This window comes from Rhinoraja longicauda, chromosome 7 (genome assembly GCF_053455715.1).
Source record: "Rhinoraja longicauda isolate Sanriku21f chromosome 7, sRhiLon1.1, whole genome shotgun sequence".
Classification (NCBI taxonomy): Eukaryota; Metazoa; Chordata; class Chondrichthyes; order Rajiformes; family Arhynchobatidae; genus Rhinoraja; species Rhinoraja longicauda.
Window position 1 is genome coordinate 23712339 of NC_135959.1, and position 15960 is coordinate 23728298.

At 43.8% G+C, this 15960-nt stretch overlaps 1 protein-coding gene across 8 annotated transcripts in view; it reads right to left on the reverse strand.

Annotated features, from left to right (window-relative positions):
* Positions 1-15686, reverse strand: part of pcdh9 (protocadherin 9) — a 697317-nt gene extending 681631 nt beyond the window's left edge. For 7 of the 8 annotated variants that reach the window (XM_078402259.1, XM_078402257.1, XM_078402258.1 and 4 more), the window contains exon 1: positions 12553-15686. In XM_078402259.1, coding sequence (XP_078258385.1) covers positions 12553-15579 — 3027 coding nt within the window. In that variant the 5' untranslated portion in view covers positions 15580-15686. Of the gene's footprint in view, positions 1-8278; positions 9465-12552 lie in introns of those variants that run through there. The other variant, XM_078402260.1, reaches the window with a different exon arrangement.
* Between the last annotated feature and the right edge of the window lie 274 nt (positions 15687-15960).

A 15960-nucleotide genomic window follows, 5' to 3' on the forward strand; every position in this document is an offset into this window, starting at 1 on the left:
AAAGCAGCACAGATTGGGGGAATAAGGTGAGTAAAAATTGGTTGCTTTGTGACTAAGGAACTGTTGATGATATTCAGAATGGTGCAGTTGAAAGGTTAACTTTGCAAAAGAAGATTTTGAAATTTGGGTGCAGGAGGTAATTTCACATTATCCCAAGGAAAATCAATCAGGTTTAGCTCAGATGAAACTGCCATTTCCCTTGAGACTGAGGACAGCATGGTGGTGCAGTAGTAGAGTTGCTACCTTACAGCGCCAGAGGCCCGGGTTCAATGCTGGCTATGGGTGCTGCTGTATGGAGTTTGTACGTTCTCCCTGTGACCGTGGGTTTTCCCCGAGTGCGCCGGTTTCCTCCCACACTCCAAAGAGTAGGTTAATTTTGCTTTGGTAAAAATTGTAAATTGTCCCTAGTGTGTAGGATAGTGTTAGTATACGAGGATCACTGGTGGAGAAAACCTGGTAAGCGTAGCCCGAAGGGCTTGTTTCTGTGCTGTATCTCTAATCCAAACTAAAAAAGAAGTCCATGCGGGAACGTGTTTGTTTTTGAACTGTGATGTGGAAAAACTTTCATGGTAGCAAAAGTTGTATGTGAAATGCATCACACTGCTCACATTATGTGACAAATCAGGTGGGCTCGCAAGCATAAAATATCTCCTTTGATCACCTTTCAAATTTCTATTTCATTCCACTTTTTTACCCTCCGTATTCTATTAATTATAAACCTAGTTAGGTTAAATTCACTAAAACATTCCTCTCTCACATTCCTGCCAACTTTTGCCTTCGTTCTTTTCATTGTCCCTTTCATAAATCAAATTATTTTTTTCTTCAAGTCTAATTTTTTTGTTCAGGGCTTTAAAATCCATGTGGCGTCCCATTGCTCCAGTTCCACTTCAATGTTTAAACTTTTCAATATGTGTTTATTATTAATCCAACAACAATCCCACCACCACTCCCTCATCTTTACCATGGATGTCCAGTCACTCTACACTTCCATCCCCCACAAGGATGGTCTCGAAGCCCTCCGTTTCTTCCTCGACCGTAGAACCAAACCTGCCAATCCCCATCTACTAACACTCTCCTCCGCCTAGTTGAGCTGGTTCTTACCCTTAACAACTTCTCCTTTGACTCCTCCCACTTCCTCCAAACCAGAGGCATAGCTATGGGCACTCGCATGGGCCTTAGCTATGCCTGCCTCTTTGTCGGGTACGTCGAACAATCCCTGTACCGGGCGTACACTGGCCCCATCCCCGAACTCTACCTCCGCTACATCGACGACTGCATTGGTGCTACCTCTTGTACCCATGCAGAACTCATTGACTTCATACACTTCATTTCCAATTTCCATCCTGCCCTTAAATATACCTGGACTATCTCCGACATCTCCCTCCCGTTTCTGGACCTCACCATCTCCATCACAGGAGACAGACTAGTGACTTACATCTACTACAAACCCACTGACTCGCACAGCTATCTGGACTACACTTCTTCCCACCCGGTCTCCTGCAAAAAGTCTATCCCCTACTCCCAATTCCTCCGTCTACGCCACATCTGCGCCCGGGATGAGGTGTTTCACACTCAGGCATCAGAGATGTCCTCATTCTTCAGGAAACGGGGCTTCCCCTGTTCCATTATAGATGAGGCTCTCACTAGGGTCTCTGCTACATCCCGCAGCTCCGCTCTTGCTCCCCCTCCCCCCATTCGTAAAAAGGACAGAATCCCCCTCTTTCGCACCTTCCACCGCACCAGCCAGCGTATCCAACAAATCATCCACCAACATTTCCGTCACCTACAACGGGACCCCACCACTGGCCACATCTTCCCATCCCCTCCCCTTTCTGCGTTCCGCAGAGACCGTTGCCTCCGTAACTCCCTGGTCCACTCATCCCTTCCTACCCAAACCACCCCATCCTCAGGCACTTTCCCCTGCAACCGCAGGAGATGCAACACCTGTCCCTTTACCTCCCCCCTCAACTCCATCCAAGGACCCAAACAGTCTTTCCAGGTGAGACAGAGGTTCACCTGCACCTCCTCCAACCTCATCTATTGCATCTGCTGCTCTAGATATCAACTTCTTTACATCGGCGAAACCAAACGCAGGCTCGGCGATTGCTTCGCTCAACACCTTCGCTCAGTCCACCTTAACCAACCTGATCTCCCAGTGGCTGAGCACTTCAACTCCCCCTCCCACTCCCAGTCTGACCCTTCTGTCATGGGCCTCCTCCAGTGCCAGAATGAGGCCCACCGGAAATTGGAGGAACAGCACCTCATATTTCGCCTGGGCAGCTTGCAGCCCAGCGGTATGAACATTGACTTCTCCAACTTTAGATTGTTCTTCTGTCCCTCTCTTCCTCTCCCCCTTCCCAGATCTCCCACTGTCTTCCTGTCTCCACCTATATCCTTCCTTTGTCCCGCCCCCCTGACATCAGTCTGAAGAAGGGTCTCGACCCGAAACGTCACCCATTCCTTCTCTCCTGAGATGCTGCCTGACCTGCTGAGTTACTCCAGCATTTTGTGAATAAATGCCTTCGATTTGTACCAGCATCTGCAGTTATTTTCTTACAGAAATTGATCAGTGTGTATCATCATCCCTACATCTGGGTTCAATTTGTACTCAGGAATTTGCACAGTGTAACCAGTCTGATAGGCAGAATGGTATTGAGGGAGTGCATTCCTGCTGAAAACATGTTGGGTAAAGTGTTGTAAAGGACAGATCAAACCATGGTTTAAATTGATACAAATTTGCACACCCATTGACCTATTCAAGATTAATGACATGCTGTTCTTTTAATTCACTGCAGGTGATTTACATTGCATATTTTAATTCACAAGGGTGCACATGGTTTACTGCAATTCATTGAATTATCTAATGGTTCCATGCATGGCCTCCCATTTCTTATGTTCCATAAACTCAACCATGTGCAACTTTGTGCCATGCCTAATTCAGCAAGAATCCTGTTCACCCATCACCCAAGAGCTTTCAGACTCACACTGGCTCCATGTCAGTTTAAAATGTACTATGCCCCATGATGCTCCCTTCTCCAGCTCTATGGTCCATTCCGGCCTCTCATTTCTTTACACAGAGAGTGGTGAGTCTGTGGAATTCTCTGCCACAGAAGGTAGTTGAGGCCAGTTCATTGGCTATATTTAAGAGGGAGTTAGATGTGGCCCTTTTTGCTAAAGGGATCAGGGGGTATGGAGAGAAGGCAGGTACAGGCTACTGAGCTGGATGATCAGCCATGATCATATTGAATGGCAGTGCAGGCTCGATGGGCCGAATGGCCTACTCCTGCACCTATTTTCTATGTTTCTATGTTTTCTATGTGCATTCCCAGTTTGATTTGTCTCTCCCCTTGCAGTTATATGCTGTTTTCATGGCCTTAAACTCTGAAATTCCTCCATAAATCTCTCGGTCTGTACATGTATGTGTCTCTCTCACACTGTAACACTCACGAGAATTAAAATATGATGTTTAGTGCACTGAACGGCAGAACATAAATGGTTGTTATTCACTCAAAATCGCCACACACGATTTACACTGCCTATTTAATCCAACGTGTTCTATTAACACAACACAATTCACTACACGCTGTTTACATGATAAATTTTAATTCATTACACACCGCTTACATCATGTATTTTAATTCACTACATGTGGTTACACTACGCATGTTAATTATGGACACACGGTTTGGGCCGCACATTTTAATTACAGCTGCACCATTTACAGCAGGCATTTTAATTCACCACACACAGTTTACACCATGCATTCAATTCAGTGCACACAGTTTTGCACTGTCTTTCAACGCTGAACAGTTGAGAGCCTGGCAGTAAACTGAAGCAGCAGCTGTCATGCAAACGGGCTATTGGGGACCCCAAATGCTCATTCCGACAAGACTGCACTTACGTCTGGAACTAGTGAAGTGAACTGAGGCATCCTAATGAGTTCCTGGACTTGAGAGAGGGAGAGTGTGACATATTGCTTGTGCTGGCTGGTAACTAAAATGGACACTGAAAGCTGACCACGGCGCGACACTCAGCTGAGACTCAAGGTAATGAATGAAGAGATGTCTGGACAAGGGATAAATTAAGCTGCTGCCTGCATGATAAAAAGCTCTCATCACCTACTCACTGGTGCACAGGCTTGGTCTTTATCTGCACTCTCTCCTCTACATAACTTGTGCAGAGGAGCTAGCAGGTTATTAGAAAAGGAAATTCTTATGCTCTTCAAGGGACAAAGTCAGTCATCATCATGCAATAAGATGACAGACCCTTGCCACCTCCTGCAACTCTCGCTTGTTCATATCTTAGACAACACAAAGCATTGACAACAAAGTCCCTGCTGCTCTGATGGTAATGTGTTGCATTTCAGCACAAAGTGCCCACTCCTACATCGAGAAGGAATTCTTCTGTACTTTGGGAACACAATATTATTATTGACCTAGATTCCCATCCAGGCTTCCATCAGGGACTTCTCCGTCTGAAGAAGGGTCTCAGCCTGAAATGTCAACTATTCCTTTTCTCCAGAGATGCTGCTTGACCAGCTGAGTTACTTGAGCATTTTGTGTCTATCTTCTGTCAGGTACGTCTTGCCAGTTACAATTTAGACTCTCAATACCTAATGGTATGAAGCAACAGTGTCCAATGAACCATAGTGCAAAGATACAACTATTTTGGACGTCCACCTACAAGTATTAGATCTTGCTGAAAATCTTTCACATCAGGAGTTAAAGGTTCACCTATTTGCTGAATGAATGGGGCAGAGCACTCACCGAACAGTGTCTATAGCGAAGTTCTGTCAATAAACCAGTAATCAATTCCTGACCTGACCCATCAATGTCAATCTCCAACAACTTAATCTGTACAATTTTCGCCACTGAATCTTTCCTGAACACCGGGGGAAAAAAAAGATTCTTATTTTAACCCTTGCCCCAACTTCTTCAACCTCTCAAGATGCCCAGGCAAATGACATGTAAACAACAAGTGTGTTGTTCCCAAATGTGTCATTAGTGAGCCTGAAGCTGATTCATTCCTCTGTGGTGGCTTCTATGCTACAGTACAAACAAAAATCACCAGATGAGAGACATTCAGCTGTTATCTCACCCCTGCTGATAAATAACACTAGGTTTCCGATCTGTCTAATGTTAACAAAATAAATTTCTTCTCTTCCTTCTCATTAATTGAAACAAAAAGCTCTGGTTTGATTCAAATAGCAGCCAAGACAATGGGAGCTCACAGTGTAATGAGATACCGATCTATTTTTAACCAAGAATACCGTATGCAGTCCTTGGAGTTGTGATGGAACAGCTTAGACTGAGATTAAGTATCTATTTCAGTTTATGGTTTTTCCCAGAGAAATGTATATCTTCATTGCATCTGTAATAGTCCTCAGAATGAGAAACATGTGATCCTGTCTTTAAACCGCAAACACAGATATATTGCAAACGGATAGCCTATTGAACCTATGTCTGCTTGGGGTCAAAAATATCTTCCCTTAAACCAGAGCTCTGGCTTGCTCACATCATGTTAACAGTGGATCTGGAGCCGGTTTAAGGAGCTCTCTGTGATTGAGGGCAAGTGAATTGGGCACGTAAATAACAAAAAGGGACCAGAAGCAGCAACAGTGGCTTCACATCCCCCAACCCTGGCTGCAGTTAGCTGCAAACACCCCCACCCCACTCGCTTATGCTCCCTCTCTCTTACGACAGCTGTGCCTTGCCAGTAGATTTGCTTGGAAATTGCCTCCTACATGTGTTTTCAGCAAATTTACTGACAATACCCTAAAGTAATTTGTTCAGAGCAATTATAGTAAAAATGTCCCATATTTAAAATGTTCAGTGAAACATTTAGGAATTTCATAAATGTAATATCACTATTTGGCTGCAGCAATGATAATGATCCAATGCTGAATTTTAATACAAGTAGCTGGTGTGCAGTTAAATCCTAAAAATTGATGTTTGGCAATATTATGTTGGAATCTGAATTATCCTTGCAACCAAAAATAGCCAATGTGCATTTTGTGGGCACAAGGAACTGCACATGCTGGTTTGCAAAAAAGGACACAACATGCCGCAGTAACTCAGCAGGTCAGGCAGCATCCCTGGAGAATATGGATAAGGCCATGTTTCGGCGCCGGGACCCTTCTTCAGACTGACGGTCACAACCTGAAACGTTGCCTTTCCATGTTCTCCAGAGATGTCACCAGACCTACTGGGTTACTCCAGCAGTTTCTGTATTTTGTCGAGTTGCTGAAGGAACTGCAGTCTCAACAGGATAGCAAAAACTACAGTTAAATTGTTTGAATGACACGCAAAAACACAGTTATCAGCATGTAATTTGGTCAAATTATCTTGGATTTCTAAAATTCAAAATGTTAGCAAGGAGAGTTCCTTGTCCAATATCTCACACTTTAAGCAATTTTCTCCCCTGGGGGACTCTTGAATATAACATAACTGGGTACAATGTGTTTTGTGCAGAAGGGAATGTGAATTGGAAGGCTTGAATGCTGTCACCCTGTAGGATGCATGCACCCATTGCATTAATGATTAGCACCTTTTAGTCTGTGTATTGTAGAGAGAACTACAACAGTTTTGGATGTGCTGATTTTAGAACCAATAAAGACATAAAATCATGTTAATGTATTGCAAGCTGCCTTTCCATTCTCCATTAGCTCCCCGCCCTACTCATTCATGTTTATTACAATGTTTCTGCAGTTCTCTCTCACCATGAATGTGTCTGCTTCTCTGGAAGATTGAGACAATCGGGTATGTCGCTGAATACTCCATCCAATTTCTATGTGTACAGTAGAAAGCATGACAATTTGTTGGATCACAGCCTGGTTTGGTAACTCAAATGCCCAGAAACAGAGGTGGCTGAAAAAAGTAACAAACTATATGTGGTCCATCACTGATATTGACTTCCCCACCATCAATGCGATCTACAGGAGGTGCTGCCTCGAAAAGGCAGTTAAATTAAAGGCCCACACTACCCGGACCACACTTTCATCTTACAGCTACCATTGGGAAGGTAGAGGAGCCTGAAAAACGTGACCTCCACCTTCAAGAATAGCTTCTTCCAAGCAACCATCAGAATTCATGAACTACACGGCACATCCCTAACCACAATCTTACCTCAGCAACGATCTGCTATGGACTTTGATTTGGTTGCACAACTTACTTTGAACTTGCACTATTATGGTTTGGTTACCCAGCATTGCTTATTATTAATTTATTGCATTATCAATTAATATATTCTACTTTGTTGTGTTTTTGCATTAATGGGCTTGTAAATCTTCAGCATGTGAGAATGTCATTGCTCCATATGACAATTAAACACACTTGACTCTAATGTAGCTACATCAAATCAGATCGCAATATATTTGATTATTTTTGTGTTTGTACAACATTTTTGATGGTAGTTGGCTCCAATACCTGACCTTCCAGACCGCTCACACTGTCTGCTCAGTCTTGTAAGTGTTATTTCCTGGCTAGGTTTAGGTGTGGGTCAGTGATCTTGCCTCCAAGTCAGAAGGTTTGAATTCAAGTTGCTTGTGATACACACTCACAAAACCTTGGGCTGACACCCCAGTGTAGTCATGCACTATCTGAGGTGCAGTCTGTTAGATGAGCTGCAAAACAAAGGCGTTCTCTCTTGGGTAGGTGCAAGAGATCATACAGCTTTAATCTGAAGGCCACCAGCAGAGGCGAGCCAAACGTCATTATGAACATTTAACCCTCTAGTTATGCTGTTAAATGGATTATTACACCACGAGTAGATTGCAGTGCTTGAGAGCACAATGTTAAAACCAAGAGCTTATTTCGGACACTATAACAATGACCACAATTCAGAATTGATTAATTTGTCATTTAAAAAATTGCTTTCTGACATTGTAAGAGAGAAACGAAAAGTGCTAAAATTGTCTCCATTTCTAGCCTGAGAAAAACCAAAATGTTGTCAATTTACTGAAACAACCATTTCAGGTCATGAAGCAAGGGCAATAAAATAAAGATAACAAACATAAAAATGTTAAACTAGGCACTGAAGGATTACCAGGGCACAAACTTTATACTCACTTCTGGAATCTGAGCAACTGTGTAGACTGAAATAGAGTACATTTACTGGTGTGAAAACAAAAATTAGGTTGTTAATCTAGGTGAAATCAGAAAAAACCTCTTACAGGAAGAGACAACAGAAATAAATGAATAAACAGGGACAAAACGAAAATCAACATACACAAAATTATAAATTACACAATGATATGAAATAAATTTAATAATCAGGCTCTACTTTATTTAGTACAATAATCTTCAACCACAATTTCAGCATATAGTTTTTAAATACAATGGTAAAAACAGCAAAATAAATAGTGTATAATAACTGGAAATATTTAAGTGTACATAGCGATTCAAAACCATTGTCTCTGCGAATACTGTATTATAATATTTATAAATTCACCCTTCCAGCACTGACATGACTATCTGACCCTTTTCAGCAAGTCCCAGAAGGCCAGTTCTTTCAGATGCAGTAAAATGTGTAGTCTCTGGTTACTGATAAAGCTTTCCTCAAAGTCTTTTCCAGCCATTCAGTGATCTGGCTTAAAGGAAAAGACCAGCTCAAAATACCCAAGGGCAAGGATTGGAGGGCAGATTCGGCAGTCTGCTATTTCAACAGGAGCAGCCTTTCCTCATCGTTCAGTTTCTCTATGGATATGCTCCCAAAAACTTTATTAACCCTTTCATTTCATCTCCAAATTCCATGAGTCCGGTTGGGATGTAATCTCTGAATAACATGTCTGTGAATTCCCTCAACAAGGGGCAGATTTTTAGTAGCCTATTTTTTTCTTGGTATGTCACAGGACACCCATAATATTTAGCACCATAATATTTTTGTGACTAATAATGAAATCTTATCAGGGGTGATTTTAGTCTCAACATACGTGGGAACACAGCCAACTTTGTAAGTTAATCCATACTGAACATTTTACTGCATTTGCTAAGGTCACAGCAATATAGATTCTGTTCTGACCCTGCATTCGAAATGCAGCAACTTAAAGAAACATTTTGGCAGAAAACCGAAATTCTCATATTCTCTTTCTTGACAATAGCCCATTGGTAACAATTTAAATGGATCAGGCATCAAGTTATCGTCTCAAGGACTTCCGCTACAAAAGATGTTCCACGGTTTAAAATGCAAGACTGTTCACTTTATTTCCTCTGTTGTTTAAATCCCTGCTCATAGGAGGCAATGTTCAAATTTCAGCCAAGGCATAACCATGAGCACTATGCTTATGTATAAATCACTTCAACATATTGGCCAGAAATTTCTCCGACAATTTAAGTGTACACTTGGTGAATGTCGGGATGTGCAAGCGTCGGATGAGAAGCATCTTAACCCTTTTGAGAACTGACTTTGCTCAGGGTTTAACCATAACATGTTTCCATCTCATACTTTTGGGAATACTGTGGAGGATTCTGGAAAAGAATAGAGCCCAATATTACTCTAATTATAGAATTAACTTCTCATTCAACAATAAAAACAAACCTCGCCTAATTTTAAAGATAATAATGAATGAATAAATCAAAAGAAGCAGATATTCCAAAGTCTCAATCCATTGTTGCATGCTCTGATTTAACCAGTGTGAGTAAGTGTACAAGGTTTGCTCTGAGAATCCTTTGGAAATGCACAATCTTGATTCCTGTCACCTTGCCTCATAAAACTAATCAAGAGTCCAAGGAATGAATGGTATGTTAACACGGATGGGCACCAAAATTGTTGGCAATTTTATTAGTGGTTACTTAATGTCCTTTAAATATGTACCAGTAGAACATTTGGCTGGCAAGCAAAACATTATCCTCGTCGTGTCACCGTGCATCACAACTATCAGTGCCTCACTCTCTCGTACTTGTTTACAGGAAGTTTAAATGTCTAAGCAAAAATGTTAAGTAGATGATAGAATGAAATGTGAAGTAATAGATTCTGTGAAGCAAAAATTCTATGAAAACAATACAGCATTCATTTTCAGAGGAAGCAGAAAAAAATGTCAGATTTAAGCGGGTTTAAAACTGATGGAAGTTTTGCATGTGAAATGAAGGACTCCAGTTAACTCCCAACTGAGTTCACTGGCTCAGCTCTATGGATCTGTTAGGCACACATAACTGCGCAGATAATCCTAACTGGTTTGTGACTGTGGAAAGCAATTAAGTGGCCAAGTCTGCTATTCTAAATTTATACTATATCATTGTAAATAGCTGGCATGTTAGAACTTCACTGATCAGATGCATCAACACAAAAAAAACTTATCATGCAGCCTGTCAAATTAGCACTCACCTGAATATTTCTGTGAGATAAAAAAAATTAGGACCAATTAGTTCCCGGAGTCCAACACACACATTATTTAATTAAAATTTCTTGCAGTGATTTTGCAATGTACTGCTACAACATTCAAGTTGTCCAAGAACTTGATGTAAATGCAAAATTTAAACAAAAGTAATCCTTCTAAATTAGGAATTAAACCAGAAACTACGATATAATCCAATCTATTATTTTTATGAAAGAATAGAAAGTGTAATATTTGCACTGTGCTGCTAAAACCATCTTATTGCGTTAAAGTACTCCGAGGTATTTTATTACCACAATTTTTTTTTAATGTTTTCTCCCCCCAAATAGAAATGCTAGTATTGATCACTAACTTATAGCAATCATTCAATTAAGTATTTCCTTTTTCAGAGTTCAATAAATATCTTTAGGATGGCAAGAAAATGTGAGAATTAACTTGGACCATCTACATTTGTAGTACATTCTTCAATGATTGTACAAAAAGTAGACCAGTTAGGTGATCTTAAATGAGCTGTGTTCCTTATGATACCAATGTAAAATCTATTCAATAACCAGCAATGTGATTGCTAAGTTGTACCCAGTGAATGGTTTCAAATCAGCTTCCCGAAAACAAGATGCTTTGAAACAAAATTCTCATAATAGCATTCTGAAACAGGAAATCAGTGCATCTCTAGTTTGGAATTAGCAGCCCCTACCATCTCACTACTGACCAGAGGCCAGGTAGCATTACAATATCCTGATGCAAAAACCTTGGAGACTATTAGTGGTGACATAGCGACAAATCTCCAACGAGCAGCAGAACATTTTCAAAGCCTGATAGCGTTGCAAACTGGATTTTTGTATTGTTGATCAACTTTAAAACTACAGCCACTTGTTTGAACCCCCCCCCCCCCCCAGAGTTCTGAGTAGGCAGAAATCTAGAAAAGGAAGTTCTGATATTTAGAATGCCCGACATTAATTGCACAACTGAAAAATCCCTGCAGTATCCTGAGTTTTGCAACAGCAGAATCTGAATTTGCTTCAACTGAAAGAAAAGACAAAACTCTTCAACATTGGAAAACAATTCAGTGATCGGTGCCTGCGAAAGTACCAAGATGTGGACAGTAGTGATATTCGCACATGCTACCCCCAAATACAACACTCACCCTAAGCACAGCATTTTCCTTCTCACTCAAATATCATGCCTGCTGTACATTCTATACACAGTATAATTCAAACCAAAGATTCAAAATGCATGCTTTGTCAGTGTGTTCAAAGAGACTCTGGTAAATCGTATCAATAGCCACTGCTTAAAAGGTACTCAGTAATTGTTTATGGTGTTGGCATTTTATTTGGGCCCTTGATCAAAGTTTTATTAGATTAACAATAATTGTACTAATTTTGAAAAAAAAAAGTTTCTTGTACTACCTTCCCCAACTCTCAAATAATTCAAATCACAAATCCAAAGGCAAAATACATGAGGAGAAAAAGCAATAGCATATATACATCTATGAATATAGTGTTGGTGGACTCTCAACTGTTGCATTCATAATCAAACAGTTGCGAAATAGAAACACAAATATTCGTGTGTTTTTTTACATCAGTCTTAAAACTACTTTGGCAAATAATATCAGCCTTCTATTTGGAACTCTGCATGATAATTAGATAGGGTCTTCCAGACAAGCAGCATTTATTTATAGTGCCTTGCCTCTGCCACACATCATGCCTAACAAATCAATGGCATTCCATAGTTCACCACAAAGCAATATTATGGGTGGAATACTGGGCATTTGCACACAACAATCAAACTGCAACTATCTGGTCCTTTGCAGTATAATCATCAGCAAGCAACAAACTTTTCCTCCTCACCTTCCCCCACTGCAGAGATTGTAGTTGGCAGTTTGCCACTGATTAGCAGAAAGTGCTCCAGTGCCATCTACAGGCCATCTACATTGCTCTCCAATTTGTTTATCTGCAACCTAAAATCACCTCAAATGTCTTTAATAGTGGATAAGAAATGAGCCCAGGCAAAACAAAAGTTTGTATGAAAAGGAAATAACTGTTTCATTTTCACTGCCTGGACACAAATGATAACTCACTTCAATAAAAAGGCTTGTGGGGAAATCATCTCTTGCAAGTTTCTATGAGCAGTTGCCAGGAGTTTAGTTTAATTCTGGATGGTGCCAGGGAATTGTGATATTGAATCATGCAAGTGCTGAAAGACCAATAAAAGCTCTCAGTTACCTGTCTGGTGTGCAATGGGCCTTTTGTCTTGAAGCCGCCTTGGGAACTACATTCCGACGCGCTGAAGTGGTCTGAGCTCGTAGAAGAGCGCTTGGACAAGGTATCGCACCCCCCAACAAAGGTGTTGTCCAAAGGGAGCTCCTGAATCACGTGATGCTTTTTTGCAGAAACTGGAGTGTCCGGCTTTAGATGAAATGAGGGCTGTGGTGAGCCTGACTTGTAATGCCTTGCAAGGTCTGGGCTGTTCGGCTTAAAGGTTGTAGGTGGTGTTGTGTTCCAGTCAAACCTACCTATAGTCTGCTCCTCCAGCTCAGTTGGAAGAGTAATGGTCCCATTGATGGGTTCGTGGGCAGGGTCATCCGGTTTCGATTCTTCAATGGTAACAAAGTTTAGAAGAGAACTCTTAGGAGACTTTCTTTTCTTCCTTTTCTTCTTTTTGTTTTGCTTGCTCTCTTGGTTTGGGGACATCCATTCTGCACCCTGCTTGTTTCTTTGCGTGGCTTTGAACCTCGACTGCCGGCAACGCACCAACACCGTGACAAATATGACCACAATCACCACCATTGCCCCCGCTACTATGGCGATCATGATGGTGAGATAATCGTCATTTTGCCAAGGCTGGGTACTGTCCCCGATGTTCTTATCTAATGGCGTCTCCATCGTTCTTCTTATGAGCTCGTTGATGTAACTAGCATTACTTATCGTGTCATTCACATACAAGTAGACAAGGACCAGGGTGTGCAAGGGTTTAGGGTACCCTAAGTCACTAATGTTTACCACCAATCGATGCAAACCTTGGTCTGCAACAGCGGGTTTTTCCTCCAGAGTAATATTGCCAGTCACTGGATCAATTCTGAACAAGCCCTTGGTATTTCCACTGACGATGCTGTACTTGAGTTCGGCATTCATTCCTGTGTCAACATCCACTGCAAATACCTCTGCCACCACTGAACCAGGAATGGCAGAGAGGGGTACCAGTTTGAATGAGGTGTTTGAAGGTGGATAGATTACAACGGGACTGTTATCATTGACATCTATGACATTGATGGTGACTTTGGCAATGGAGGTACGGACCGGTCTACCTCGATCTATTGCCTTGACTTCAAACGTGTACGAGCTTTGCAGCTCCCTATCAAAGGAGACATTGGACCTTATAACTCCGTTCACAGGGTGCAAGATAAAATTGTCATTGTCACCAACAACAGAGGCCATCACCTCTGCATTCTCCCCGGCATCTGCGTCCGTCACCGTGATTACACCTACAGTGCTGTACTTTGGCAAATTTTCAGACACAAAGAACTGGAAGTGGTTGTGAGTGAATTTGGGATTGTTGTCGTTCTCGTCCAGGATGGTGACAATCACGGCTGCTTGGCTTTGAAGAGGAGGGTTGCCACTGTCTCTGGCGGTCACCGTGAAAATGTAGCGCTCCTGCTCCTCCCTGTCGAAGACCCTGGATGCGGTCAGGACCCCGGTCTTGCGGTCCAGGTCAAAGGAGGAGGCATTGGGACCCAGCTGGTAGACAATCTCAGCGTTCTTGCCACTGTCCTCATCCGTGGCACTGATGGTGGTGAGGTAGAGGCCACGGTGGTTGTTTTCGGCCACAGACAGCTCTATGACAGGCTGGTTGAACACAGGGGGGTTGTCATTCTCATCCTCTAGGCGCACTCTGACCAGGGCACTTTGATTCAGGCTGGGCTTACCAGAGTCAGATGCCACAATCCTGAAGCTGTAATCTCTTGTGCTCTCATAGTCCAACAAGGCAGAGGTCTCCAGCAGGTACTGGTTGTCGTACACCGCCTTCAGGTGGAAAGGCACCTCTTTCTCAATGTAGCAGACCACCCTCCCGTTCACGTCGGTGTCCTTGTCCGACACGGTGATCAGGGCGATCTTGGTGTTGACCGGATCCTTCTCGGACAGGTGGACGGTGCCGTTGATGGGGCTGATGATATAGCGGATGTCGATGGTCGGTGGGTTGTCGTTGACATCGGTAACGTTGACGGTGACGGTGGCCCTGGCCGGGCTGGAGCTGCCGTCTGTAGCCAGCACTGTCATCTTGTGCAGGGAGGTCTCCTCCCGGTCCAGGGCTCGCTGCACAGTGATCAGACCCGCCGTGCTGTTGAGTGCGAAGTGCCGGCGGACCGAGGCTGAGACCTGCGGGCTGAAGAGGTATCGGACCTGGGCGTTGGAGCCCACATCGGCGTCGGTGGCGTGCAGTTGGATGACAGATGTGCCCAGAGGCGCATTCTCCGGCAGGCGCACCTCCAGCTGGCTCTCCTTGAACACCGGCCGGTTGTCGTTGACATCGCTGACTGTCACCTGCAGGATGGCCGTGCTAGACTTCTGCGGGCTCCCCCCGTCCTCAACCTTGATCTTCATCACATAGGTGTCCTTCTGCTCGCGGTCCAGGCTGCGCTGGACGATCAGCTGGGGCCACTTCTCGCCCTCGGGGCTCTCCACCACGTCCAAGCCGTAAGCCCCCATGCCGTTCAAGAGCTGGTACCTCTGCACCCCGTTGCTGCCCGTGTCCGGGTCGGTGGCCGAGGGCACCGGGAAGCGGCTGTTGACCAGGGTGTTCTCCGGGATGGAGATGTTGATCACCGGGGAGGGGAACATGGGCGCGTTGTCGTTGACGTCGCGCACGACCACCTTGATCTTGACCAGCCTGAAGTGGTCGTTGGGCAGGATGACCACCTCCACCTCGAAGAAGCAGTCGGCGTCGGTGTAGGTGCCGACGCAGAGTTTCTCGCGGTCCACCCGGTTGGAGGTGGTGAAGATCTCGCCGGTGCTGCTGGACACCCGCAGCAGGGGGACCTCGCCGGCCTTGGACACCAGCCTGTAGATCAGGTTGGCGTTCGACCCGGTGGCGGCGTTGAGCCGTGAGATGTTGAGATCTCTGGGGATGTTGCCCAGCAAGATATTCTCGGGCAGCTCCTCTTGAATGGTGTAGACGAGCTCCTGAGCCAGAGCGGAGTCCACCGTCAGGAGAGCTACCAGCGCCAGAAACAGGTAAAAACCCCGCATGTCCATAATCCCGCGGATACTGCTGCTATTTACAACCCCCGGACTCTCTCCCCCTCCGCCCGTCCCCCACCTACACGATTATGCACAATCTTGGGAGGGGTGCTGTCTATACTCCGAGGCGATTCCCCCATTGGTTTTTTTTGTAAAACAAGTTTATTTCCACCAACTCCCCCCCCCCCCCCCCTCCCCTTCCCCTTCCCCTTCCCCCTCCTCACCGTATTTATTTACCGGCTAGCGAAGACTGCTGCAGAGAGGGTTAACCACTCACTAATATTCTCCTCGGTGCGGTATTCAGAATGCACAGTGCACAAAACTGTCGGAGGGAGGTTGCACGCAACTGCCAAGCAACAGAAGCAGTCTGCAGAATCTTCTTAGTGTGACTCGGCC